This window comes from Phyllobates terribilis, unplaced genomic scaffold, assembly GCF_046119375.1.
Source record: "Phyllobates terribilis strain yellow unplaced genomic scaffold, ASM4611937v1 Scaffold_7__3_contigs__length_470593459, whole genome shotgun sequence".
Taxonomy (NCBI): Eukaryota; Metazoa; Chordata; class Amphibia; order Anura; family Dendrobatidae; genus Phyllobates; species Phyllobates terribilis.
In genome coordinates this window covers 296,251,282-296,264,077 of record NW_027362767.1, presented here as the reverse complement: position 1 = coordinate 296,264,077, position 12,796 = coordinate 296,251,282, and the positions used below count along the sequence as shown (strand labels likewise).

At 41.2% G+C, this 12,796-nt stretch overlaps 1 protein-coding gene across 1 annotated transcript in view; it reads right to left on the bottom strand.

The window, feature by feature from the left end:
* Positions 1–3,958: 3,958 nt before the first annotated feature.
* ABCB7 (ATP binding cassette subfamily B member 7) overlaps positions 3,959–12,796 on the bottom strand; it is a 127,023-nt gene continuing 118,185 nt past the window's right edge. Inside the window, exon 16 of the mRNA XM_073641019.1 lies at positions 3,959–11,839. Coding sequence (XP_073497120.1) covers positions 11,621–11,839 — 219 coding nt within the window. The 3' untranslated portion in view covers positions 3,959–11,620. The remainder of the gene's footprint in view (positions 11,840–12,796) is intronic.

Sequence of the window (12,796 nt, the reverse complement as noted above, 5' to 3'; positions counted from 1 at the left end):
AAGAGAAATGCATAGAATTTATAACTACTTTACAGAAAATAACAAAAAATGAACATTGAGCTCACAATATGTAGTCTCTTTTTTTTTTAGGATTTAGCATTCCTGTGAATCACTAACCTAATATTTAGTTGTATACCCACAGTTTTTTAGAACTGCTTCACATCTATGTTGCAAAGAGTCAACCAACTTCTGGCACCTGTCAACTGTTACTCCATCCCATAATTTTTTGGCGTTTATTGGCTTTGCCTCAGAAACGGCATTTTTGATGTCACCCCACAAGTGTTCTATCAGATTAAGGTCCGGGGATTGGGCTGGCCACTCCATAACCTCAATTTTGTTGGACTGGAACCAAGATTTTGCTTGTTTACTGGTGTGTTTAGGGTGGTTGTCTTGTTGAAACACACATTTCAAGGGCATATCCTTTTCAGCGTAAGGCAACATGACCTCTTCAAGTATTTTAAAATATGCAAACTGGTCCATGATCCCTGGTATGCGGTAAATAGGTCCGGCACCATAGTAAGAGAAGCATGCCCATATCATGATGCTTGCACCATCATGCTTCACTGTCTTAAGAGTGTACTGTGGCTTGAATGCAGAGTTTGGGGGTCATCTGACGAACTGTTGATGTGTTCTTTGAAAAATTGTATCCGCTTCAGTACATGTCTTTTTTTTTTTTTAAACAGTGGGACTTTGCGGGGACTTCTTGCTAAGAGATTAGCTTCACACAGGCGTCTTCTAACTGTCATAGTACTCACAGGTAACTTGAGACTGTCTGATTATCCTGGAGCTGATCATTGTCTGAGACTTTACCATTCTGGCTATTCTTCGATCCATTCGAATGGTAGTCTTAGTTTTCTTCCACGTCTCTCTGGTTTTTCTTTCCACTTTAAAGCATTGGAGATCATTTTAGCTGAACAGCCTATCATTGTCTGCACTTTATATGTTTACCCTCTCCAATCAACTTTTTAATCAAAGTATGCTGTTCTTCTGAACAATGTCTCAAACGACCCATATTTCTCAGGCTTTCAAGGAGAAATGCATGTACAACACGTGCTGGCTTCACCCTTAAATAAGGGCCACCTGATTCACACCTGTTTCTTCACAGAATGATTGACCTACTAATTGAACTCCACACTGCTATTATTTTGAACACATCCCCTTTCAATTAATTATTCAAATACACAGACTCAAAAATCTGGAGATCATGAATGCAGAGTCTGGTGGTTTTCTTAGAATCTACTGCACCAACTGGTAAATTGTTTGACATGTGGTAATATAATTTAGACCAAAAACAGTGATTAATCTGGTTAGTCATATTGGACTGCTATTATTTTGAACACTACTGTATAGGCTTCCCCAAAAGAACTGACTTCATGTATCTCATCGTAAAAGCCCCCAAGACACATACAGCGTAAACATATCCCTTAAAGAGAACTTGTAATCAGAATATGGTCTATTGTTTAAATCAGGATTTTATGCTAAACGTATTTACATTTTGTTAATATTTTAACTTTCAATTTGAAAGATTTTAAAAATCTGAAATATTGCCATTTTTACACTCATACTAGGCCTAATTTTAGTCGTATACGTCATGGTATTTTCGGTAGGCACGTGCACATAAGCAGCAATAGATTGACTCTTACCCCATGGTATTTTCTAGGATTGCTATAATCAAGTGAAATGTTATTGTGAAGGGAGGGGGAGGAGGTGAGCTGCAACATCACCTTTTGTAAACGGTGAATCTTGAGTTATCGACTGTATATACATTACAGACCAAAAGTTTGGACACACCTTCTCATTTAAAGATTTTTCTGTATTTCCTTGACTATGAAAATTGTACATTCACACTGAAGGCATCAAAACTATGAATTAACACATGTGGAATTATATACTTAACAAAAAAGTGTGAAACAACTGAAAATATGTCTTATATTCTAGGTTCTTCAAAGTAGCCACCTTTTGCTTTGATGACTGCTTTGCACACTCTTGGCATTCTCTTGATGAGCTTCAAGAGGTAGTCACCGGAAATGTTTTTCACTTCACAGGTGTGCCCTGTCAGGTTTAATAAGTGGGATTTCTTGCCTTATAAATGGGGTTGGGACTATCAGTTGTGTTGTGCAGAAGTCAGGTGGATACACAGCTGATAGTCCTACTGAATAGACTGTTAGGATTTGTATTATGGCAAGAAAAAAGCAGCTAAGTAAAGAAAAACGAGTGGCCATCATTACTTTAAGAAATGAAGGTCAGTCAGTGCGAAAAATTGGGAAAACCTTGAAAGTGTCCCTAAGTGCAGTTGCAAAAACCATCAAGCGCTACAAAGACACTGGCTCACATGAGGACCGCCCCAGGAAAGGAAGACCAAGAGTCAATTCTGCTTCGGAGGATAAGTTTATCCGAGTCACCAGCCTCAGAAATCGCAGGTTAACAGCAGCTCAGATTAGAGACCAGGTCAATGCCACACAGAGTTCTAGCAGCAGACACATCTCTACAACAACTGTTAAGAGGAGACTTTGTGCAGCAGGCCTTCATGGTAAAATAGCTGCTAGGAAACCACTGCTAAGGACAGGCAACAAGCAGAAGAGACTTGTTTGAGCTAAAGAACACAAGGAATGGACATTAGACCAGTGGAAATCTGTGCTTTGGTCTAATGAGTCCAAATTTGAGATCTTTGGTTCCAACCACCGTGTCTTTGTGCGACGCGGAAAAGGTGAACGGATGGCCTCTACATGCCTGGTTCCCACCGTGAAGCATGGAGGAGGAGGTGTGATGGTGTGGGGGTGCTTTGCTGGTGACACTGTTGGGGATTTATTCAAAATTGAAGGCATACTGAACCAGCATGGCTACCACAGCATTTTGCAGCGGCATGCTATTCCATCCGGTTTGCGTTTAGTTGGACCATCATTTATTTTTCAACAGGACAATGACCCCAAACACACCTCCAGGCTGTGTAAGGGCTATTTCACCAAGATGGAGAGTGATGGGGTGCTACGCCAGATGACCTGGCCTCCACAGTCACCAGACCTGAACCCAATCGAGATGGTTTGGGGTGAGCTGGACCGCAGAGTGAAGGCAAAAGGGCCAACAAGTGCTAAGCATCTCTGGGAACTGCTTCAAGATTGTTGGAAGACCATTTCCGGTGACTACCTCATGAAGCTCATCAAGAAAATGCCAAGAGTGTGCAAAGCAGTCATCAAAGCAAAAGGTGGCTACTTTGAAGAACCTAGAATATAAGACATATTTTCAGTTGTTTCACACTTTTTTGTTAAGTATATAATTCCACATGTGTTAATTCATAGTTTTGATGCCTTCAGTGTGAATGTACAATTTTCATAGTCATGAAAATACAGAAAAATCTTTAAATGAGAAGGTGTGTCCAAACTTTTGGTCTGTACTGTAAGAGTTTAACTTTTATTGTAATTCTGTCTGTGATGATAATTAGACTGCTGCAAAGTCTTCTGTAAGGAACAGGTATGTCTGAGTCTAAAATAAAGCCTAATGACCAGTGTAAAAATTGCAAAAAAAAAAAAAATAATTGAATTTTAAAGAAAAAAAAAAACCCGTAAAACCGGAAACATTTACAAAAAAAAATTTGATTAAACCAACAGGTTATTTTCTGATGGCACAGTCCCTTTGAGAATCATATATTGAAATATTTTACAAACCAGCACGGACTACTTTTACATGGAAAATAATGAGGCGGTCTTTTACCTCCCCTATGCTTTTATTCCAGACTCTTGTAATGAGTAATATTCAGCTAGAGAAAGAATGGCTTCCACACTATTAGGAAGTGCATGGATAGAAGTTCACGAGGGATTCTTGGGGGACAGAAATTGATCCTTACATAACTGCCTGGTACAAGCTGTACTTTCAATGGTTAATATATAGTCAATATTCACGTACTCAATCTTCCTGATTTATAACACAGAATTATATGGAGCATTAAATTGCAAAAGTCAAATAATAATTAAAGGCATTTATTCAAGAAGAATATGTACATGTTAATACATACATACATGTTTAGTTTAAAAAAAAAAAAGCCTTCAACTGTATCTAAACCAGCAGCCGCAAATGAACTGCCACTATGTATCTGTACACCTTATATTCAATTAAATACATAAAGTGTTGATTCGAAATAAATTACAACAAAAACAAACCTCTTAACAGAGAAAGATACTAGAATTGAGGTCACGTCATTCACAAATGATCCAGAGAGCAAGAACCATCACAGCTCTATAAAGGTGCCGCAGTCATTTCCTTCCAAATTCATTTCTTGCATTCACCACTCGCTCAGTATTCGTTTCTGTAATTCCTTAAAAGTTCTTCATCTTTCATCTAAAGGTGGTTCAGAGATTGAGAACATCGAGAGTCCAATTCACAAATGTCCTAAATCTGTGCAGCATCATGAGCGGGGAGCCTCCGCAAACTCACCGGTGGGGTTTTTTATGTTCTAGAAGAAGAATACTAACAGATTTGTAACATTTTAGAATTGGACATATAGTATTCTCTTGTCTCCTTGCAGTAGTACCTTCAGGCCACGATGCTTAACTGTCTTACGACAAAGGTCAACGGTCCCTAATCTATAACTACTGTTCATGGTTATTTAGTAATTTGCTTTATCTTGGATAAATCACATTTTACTTAAATGTTAGATATTCCACACTCTGACATTATATAGTCAATGGTATTGGAAAGACAAGGACTGTGCAAAAGAGAACATATGTAATCATGGCGATAGCAGCTCAAGGAGACAAGAAGGTCAACTATGACTAATGGTGTCTGTCAAAAATAGCCCGGTAGGTTTTAATGGGGATAAAAAAAAATTCCAAGGGTTGTCCTGTAGTAAGAAAAAAATTTCTAGTTTTTGCGTCACTTTTGTCAATAGATTGTGCCGGGTTTTGTAACCGTTCTCCATTCAAATTAATAGGTCTGAGGTGCAATACCAAACACAACCTATGCACAAGAGAGGCGCTGTTTCTGGAGAAAAATATCATTTTGATTTCCTTGCACAAATGTTCACAGATGAATATTATATATAAATATCCAATAGGATGAGTCCATGTTATGCTACAAGGGATTGTCATTACATATGTCTGGCTAATCTTAAAAAGTTATCCCATACTATAACTTTTCATATAAGAAGTACATGAGGAACTTGGGGATTGCAAATGATTTTTTTTCTGCTCTATACCAATATACTTGCAAAAAGGCAGATTTGAGTAATGCTGGCACTGAAAAAACTTTTAAAACACCTCTAAAATCCATTAGTACAGCATATAAGCAGAGCGGTCCAGCACCTCATACATCAGAGATCCTTTCATATCTATTGGAAATGTGCTGTAAACCAAAGTTAGAAAGAAAAGCTCAGTCCAGCGCTCCTATTTAGCAGACATCAATTGGACCGCAGCTTCTCTGCATCTCTTATGAGGGATCACAGATTGCGAAATGGGAAAAGTATGAAACATCCAGCGCCGAATTGTTCAATCCATAAGACTTTATTTATTCCTATGAAAAGTCGGGGAGACATTGCACAGGTTACTCGTTTCAAGCCCTGGCTTTTGCTTATAGTGGAGGGGTACATCCTCAGAAGATGTATACTGAGTGGAAAATATCTGCTGTGGATTTTACCTTCATGCATTGGATGAAATCCACCAAACCATAAATTGACATGGGACGGATTTAAAATCTGCACGGATTATCCACTGATTTTTTACACAGCTTTTTGATAAGATATGGTCAATTCCTTTCCACTTTGCAGGTAGCATAATATAATGAGAATTTTCCACCCATAAAATCTGAAGCATATCCACCCCATGTGAACATAGCCTTAAGCTGGCCATGCCCATGACTTTCGTGATATTCGGTCTGCAGAAAGCCATCTCTCCTGACTTCCCCCACAAGCACGCGACTTGGCCGAATGTTCTTCTGATACCCCCCTGACAGCAGCTCATCTCCTATGAAAATATAGGACATTTCAGCTGCCCAATCCTGCTCTTCCCCAACAGTCTGTCGAGGGCAGTCAGGAGGTCTCCGTACACTTCAGATGCTTGGTTGGCTTTTATATAATGTATATCATGGCTTTAAAGGGAATCTGCCACCTAACATGAGAGCAGCATAATGTAGAGATGGAGAACCTGATACCAGCGATGTATCACTTACTGGGCTGCTTATTGTAGTTTTGATAAAATAACTGTTTTGTCAGCAGTAGATTATCACTGGAGGACTAGTAAATCTGCTGCCATGTAGTCCTCTATATTTATATGCTCTGTATAACCCTGCCCTCACCACTGATTGGCTGCTTTTTGTGTACACTGTGCATAGGCAGAAAGCTGCCAATCAGTGGTGTTGGCGGGGTTATACAGAGCTCAGCATTCAGAGAACTGGGAGATCTGCAGCAGAGAAAACGGATTTTATCAAAATGACACATCGCTGGATTCAGGGTCTCTGTCCCTACAACATGCTTCTCTCAGATGAGGTAGCAGAGACCTGGTGACAGATTCTATTTATGCCTCTAAAGCACTAAAAGTACATACCAACCAATCACAGCAAACCAGTAAGGATCACAGGGCATACACGTCACTGATGAATAGACAATATATCAAGTTGTCCATTTAATGATGTGTATGCCGTGTGATTGCTACCCATTTGCTTGGATTGGTTGGCATAGGTTTTAATGGTTTAGAGGCTGACACGGGTGGAATGACTTCCCAAGTTTTAATATTAATACATAAAGTCTTTTGTAAATTTTAACTGGACAAACCTGTTGTGGAGTATCTAATATAAGAGAGGAAGCATGACAAGCCTCTATCTACTTCTGGTGTGCACTATGGGGACAAGTGTTTTCCAAACTTCAGACTGGAACCCAAGGCATAAAGAGAAGGAAAATGTGGGAGAGAGCGCGGGTCCGTCCAGTGTTACTATCTTGTAGTCACTACACGGCAGTGATGCAATCATGTCTATTAGATGGGATCCCAGACGCATGCTGGCAGCAATAACACCACAGCACAGCGGCGGCCGTCCTAATGATTATAACACCAGTGCGGTGGCCTTTGCCAATCTACTAGTCACACAGGCGCCTATAATTTCTTGACAGATACAATTGTATGACGGTGCAGACGGTATACTTCTATGCTACAACTGCACTCAAACCTCTACATTCATATGTCTACATCAGGCAAACCCCAAAATCTAAAAAAAAAAAAAAATAGATAGTAGTCTAAGGTTAGAGAAGAAAGCATGTCACACAGAGCGGTCTCATCTGTCCCTTCCGGAGGCGATTTGCAATACACGACAGGCAAGCATGGGGAGCGAAGGTTCCTGTGTGTTAGGAGAGAAGCAAATCAAGAAAATGAAGAATGAATAAAGACAGGAGCGATGTCAGCAGGTCATCTGGGAAATAAAGATTCAGGACTGGGATTTAGATGGAGATCACATTATAAGTCCATTGACGTATGTTACAGGACTTATGATGATTAAGGTCATTCTCGGTCTATCTGAGCTGCTTGGGCTCACATCGAATACGAAAGACTCCCGAGTGCCGGGGACTCTCCAACAAGAAATAGACACTCTTAGCCCCGTCTACAGGGCTCTGCTACACCCATTATTAACCCTCCATTTCTGCAGAATAGGAATAGCAGTGTAAAACTTGTGCTTAAACGAAGTAAAGACAAATCTCTAGTATTGTGCTGCTGGTGAGCATGCTCGAGCCCCAAATATACAGTCACTTTTCCCAAATCCAGCCCTTTACTTTCTTTATATACATTCATAAAAGTCATCCTGGATTTGTTACCACTCTGTAAGATCCAAGTTTTTTGTCAAGTTACAACAAGTTCAAAAACTTTTCTTACCTGAGGTCTGACGACCGAGAGCGATCACGGTGGTCCTGGATGAGAAAGTTTGGGGAAACCTGTATAAAGTGTTCACATGCTATTGTAAGTCACAGGACCGCATCATGCAATGGTAAAACTTCATTTCCATATGTCAGTTGCGTCCGGTCATTTTTTTTTTTTTTTAAAGGGAACCTGTCAGTGGTGTATTACTGCTAAAAATGCAGGCAGCCTAAATCAAAGCCTGGTTCCACGATCACAACCAGGTATATCATTCTTAAAAATGCTCCAATATTTCAGAAAAAATATAGTTAGAAGATCTGGCTGGGGACCAAAGTCGGAGACTGGACTGTTTTTGGTGCCGGCTTTTCCCAACATTACTAGAAGTGATTCATGGCTCTATCAAAATGGGAGAGACCTGTCAATCATCCGCAGTGCGCTGGGAAAGGGAAGCCAGGGCCAGAGCCGAACCTATAGTTCCAGACGGATCTTTAACATATACATTCTCTGAAACACTCCGACAGACAGGATCCAAATCATGTTGCCTGTGGATTGGGCAGCCTGAATCAGGTGACAGGATCCCTTTAATACAGAGTTAAACAGAATTGATGTAAAGTTGCTCGTTTTGTGCACATGTCCTCTGCCGGATCAGAAATCTTTGCATTTAAGTTGTGTAATCCGGCTCTAGCACCAGTCCAGCTCAACAATGTGTCAAATAAATGGCAGAGATCCCAGTGAAATCTTTGGGACCAATTCCAGCACAAGGCTCCCGCTTGTGTTTCTGGAACAGAAAGGGGAGAAACCCCCCCCCCACAGAAATGGAAGCCCTTATTTATCTATTGTTATACCTAAGCAATAATAATGGAGAAATAATGCAATGTAACTGTAAAGTTGGTGGCGTTTATATAGGTTATCTCTACATATTAGCTGAGCTATTAAAAACCAAAGCCCCAGAATCATTGTGTTGGGAGGTTCATCGGCACCGATTAGTACAGGTGAACCACAACCAAAGCATACCACTCCAAAAGTTCAATGCAATACCAGATAAAAGGGAGTTTTATGGTATAAATATCATCAGAAATCTTTATTAAATAGAACCAACATCAAACATACAAAAATAGAAAGTGCATGTAACAAACAATTAAAATATGTGTTAAGGATAACCAAAATACCTAACCAGCCAGTGACATCATCTTTGGTAAAAGTTCTAATGTAGATAGAGTATATGAAAGGGGTATATCAGGTTGAGGGAGTAGGACAGGTGACTGTTTATAGCTAGCACACCCCAACGCGCGTTTTGCATGGAAAATTCCTTGCTTTTTTAAGGGAATGTGTATGGAATCAAGTCCAAAAGGACTTTTATTTATCCCATGCAACCAGTCATATGGGGCGCCACGTGACTGGTATTTATCCAATGGCACTGACCTGAAGGATTTGCAATTGTTTTCACGCAAACTTATGCTCAGGAAGCTACATTACACCAAACCAACTTTACAGATGTTTGGGAGTCTGTCCTCCGAGAGGGAGGCTTTACAGGAGCTGAAGGACCTCTTGGGGGAACAAACATCTGAAACACAAGGTGGGTTTCCACAGAACATCATGCCAAAATCAACAAGTCACCACCTCCCCCTTAAGTCCTGCAGTTGAGATATTTATGAAATTAGTGTCAGAGGATTTTGTTGATCCTTAACAAGTTTTAATTGTTTGTTACATGTACTTTCTATTTTTTATGTTTAATGTTAGTGCTATTTAATAAAGATTTCTGATGATATTTATACCATAAAACTCCCGTATATTAGAGGATCTATGCAATTGAATCCCTTCCTGCAACACTGTAGCCATACTTTCATATGATAGTATTCCTTCTTGAACTGGCCACTTTCCAGCGCACCGGCCTTCTGTTTTTTGTTGGCTACCAGGTATGGACATCTACTTACCCTCCGGCACCTTCAAGTATAATAAGAAGACATTACAATTCTAATTCAAATGCTGTAAAAGCACAAAAGAATTTTCCTTCTGGACTAAAGAGATGCACGTACTTAAAAAGAAAACAGCTTAAGAAGCCTCAACACACATGATGAGAGAGGATAATCCAGGAGAATTGGCAGGCTCTTTGGGAAAGGATAGTCCTAAAGCCACTCAATTGTCAGTGGCTGTGTAGGAAAAATACTGACTGTGTGTGATCAAAGGGAACCTGCATAGAAAATAGCAGAGATTATTGCTGGACATCTGTCAGGCGTGAATATACTGGACTAGATCCCCTTATGTGAATGCAAACATTTAAGCACCATGTAGTTTTTAGATAAAAAAAAAATCGAGGCTGATTAATTTCTTACTCTATCTTCATAGAATTTGGAGCATTATTTTTCTGATATCGCACTCCAAATCCACTGCATGAACATTACAGGGTATATCCCTTAAAAGACTTTTATGAACTTTTCATAGGATACATGTTAAATGCCTGGTGGCGGAGGGTCCCACGAATCGCTACTCCAACTATAAAGAGAACCGGGGGTCATGATTTCCCGTTCATCACTTGGGTTGGGACAGAATGAAGTGGCATAATCCCGCATAACCTCAATAATAGCGTTCCAATGTCTATGAGACAGCAAAAAGCAGAGCTCAACTATATGTGCCAGCAGCACAGATAAGAATAGAGCGACACTGGTCATATTGCTTCATTCAATCCCAACAGAATTGAGGAAGAATTGGGGATTGTGACACTTGTTCTAGTGATTGTGGGTTATAATCTATCAGTTTTTCTTAGAAAATCCCACTTGTCTAAAATTAGACTGCCTGCAGCCACCACTAGAGGGAGCTTTGGAATGATATTGTTTTACTAAGGGTATCAGTGGACAAAGTAGAAAGTGTGCTCCCTATAGTGGTGGCTGCAGACAGAAAATCAGCTCAGAATATTTGCATGTACAAAGATTAAAAAGAAAATGTGCTCAAGTGGAGACATTACATTATAGAATACATGTACTATTAACATGCTTACTTCTCTGCAGGCAGCATTTCATAAGAGAAACATAAAATGACTGACTCCTCCATAACATGTTGCCCGCAGATAGGGTGGCATGTTAGCTGTGCCACGTCTGATGGACTTCTTGTAATTTAGCATATTATTACGGAATCATGAGATGAGCTGGACTCTGTCCACTGCATGGCGGTATGTAAACTGGAAGACACATAGTAAAATTATTTAAAGGAGAAGTCCGGGAAAAAACAAATAAACAAAAAAAAATACAACTTTGCCCAGGGGCCAGAATATGTAAAAAAAAATAAAAAATAAAAAAAAAATCAGCCGTAGTCACCTATCAGCACCAACCTGGATCAAGCTCAGGCCACACGGTTGTCTGCTGAGACACAGTAAGCAGTGACATCACTATTCCACCAGCAGCCAGACCGCTGCAACTTGTGATTGACTGCAGCAGCCAGGTGACTTTGAGCATCGTGTCATCTGACATCCTGTCTCTGAGCATACCGTGGAGTGGTCTATGCTGGATCCAGATGGGTGCTGGTAGGGAAGTATGACTGAGTTTTGTTATTTTTTACAAATCAAAGTACCTTGGGCAAAGATTTATTTTGCCCAGACAACCACTTTAACTTAGTCACAACAGAAAAAGATTTGAATAAGAAAAAGAAAATATCCAGAGGATCCATGGGCAAAACTAAATTAGAAAGGTGCACAACCAAGATATGGAGCAGAGACGAGCAGTCACTGATGAAGTAGGCATTTGTGGAGCTGAATTGTCCGGGTGCCATCCTCCGTCTCCACTTCTTCTAGTGACACGGGATCAGCAGGAGCAGTTGCCGCATCCTTTAACGCTATTGATGATCTCTTCTTGGAGCTTCCTTCTTTCCTCCTCTTTGGATGATTGCTGGCTGGTTTTCTCAGTCTTCTGGCTGCTGTTACTATTTAGGACCCGGCTGCTTTGTGTGTGCCAAAGTTCTGAATAAAGGCTTCCAGGATTGTCCAAGAGTCCAAAATGTGTACCTCGTTCTGCTACTTTACCCTGCCAAAAAGAGAAGAGGATGTGACTGATGAGGAGGCAAGTCAAAGCCAGGTCCACCTGACACATACGTGAGCCATGCACAGGGACATGAGCAGACCCTTCAGTAGGAAGGAGTCACACCACGATTCTAGAAGCAGACAAGCCACACAATCATATTTCATACATAGCAAACTATTCAGCAAACTCTTTTTAGTGGGACAATACCCTCTCGGGTGCAGCACTATATGGCACCTGCTGCAAAACAGCACCTCTACAAGAGCGGCCCACCTGGATTACAACACCTCTACAAGAGTGGCCCACGTGGATTACAGCACCTCTACAAGAGCGGCCCACCTGGATTACAACACCTCTACAAGAGTGGCCCACGTGGATTACAGCACCTCTACAAGAGCGGCCCACCTGGATTACAACACCTCTACAAGAGTGGCCCACGTGGATTACAGCACCTCTACAAGAGCGGCCCACGTGGATTACAGCACCTCTACAAGAGCGGCCCACCTGGATTACAACACCTCTACAAGAGTGGCCCACGTGGATTACAGCACCGCTACAAGAGCGGCCCACCTGGATTACAACACCTCTACAAGAGTGGCCCACGTGGATTACAGCACCTCTACAAGAGCGGCCCACCTGGATTACAACACCTCTACAAGAGTGGCCCACGTGGATTACAGCACCGCTACAAGAGCGGCCCACCTGGATTACAACACCTCTACAAGAGCGTCCCACGTGGATTACAGCACCTCTACAAGAGCGGCCCACCTGGATTACAACACCTCTACAAGAGTGGCCCACGTGGATTACAGCACCGCTACAAGAGCGGCCCACCTGGATTACAACACCTCTACAAGAGTGGCCCACGTGGATTACAGCACCTCTACAAGAGCGGCCCACCTGGATTACAACACCTCTACAAGAGTGGCCCACGTGGATTACAGCACCTCTACAAGAGCGGCC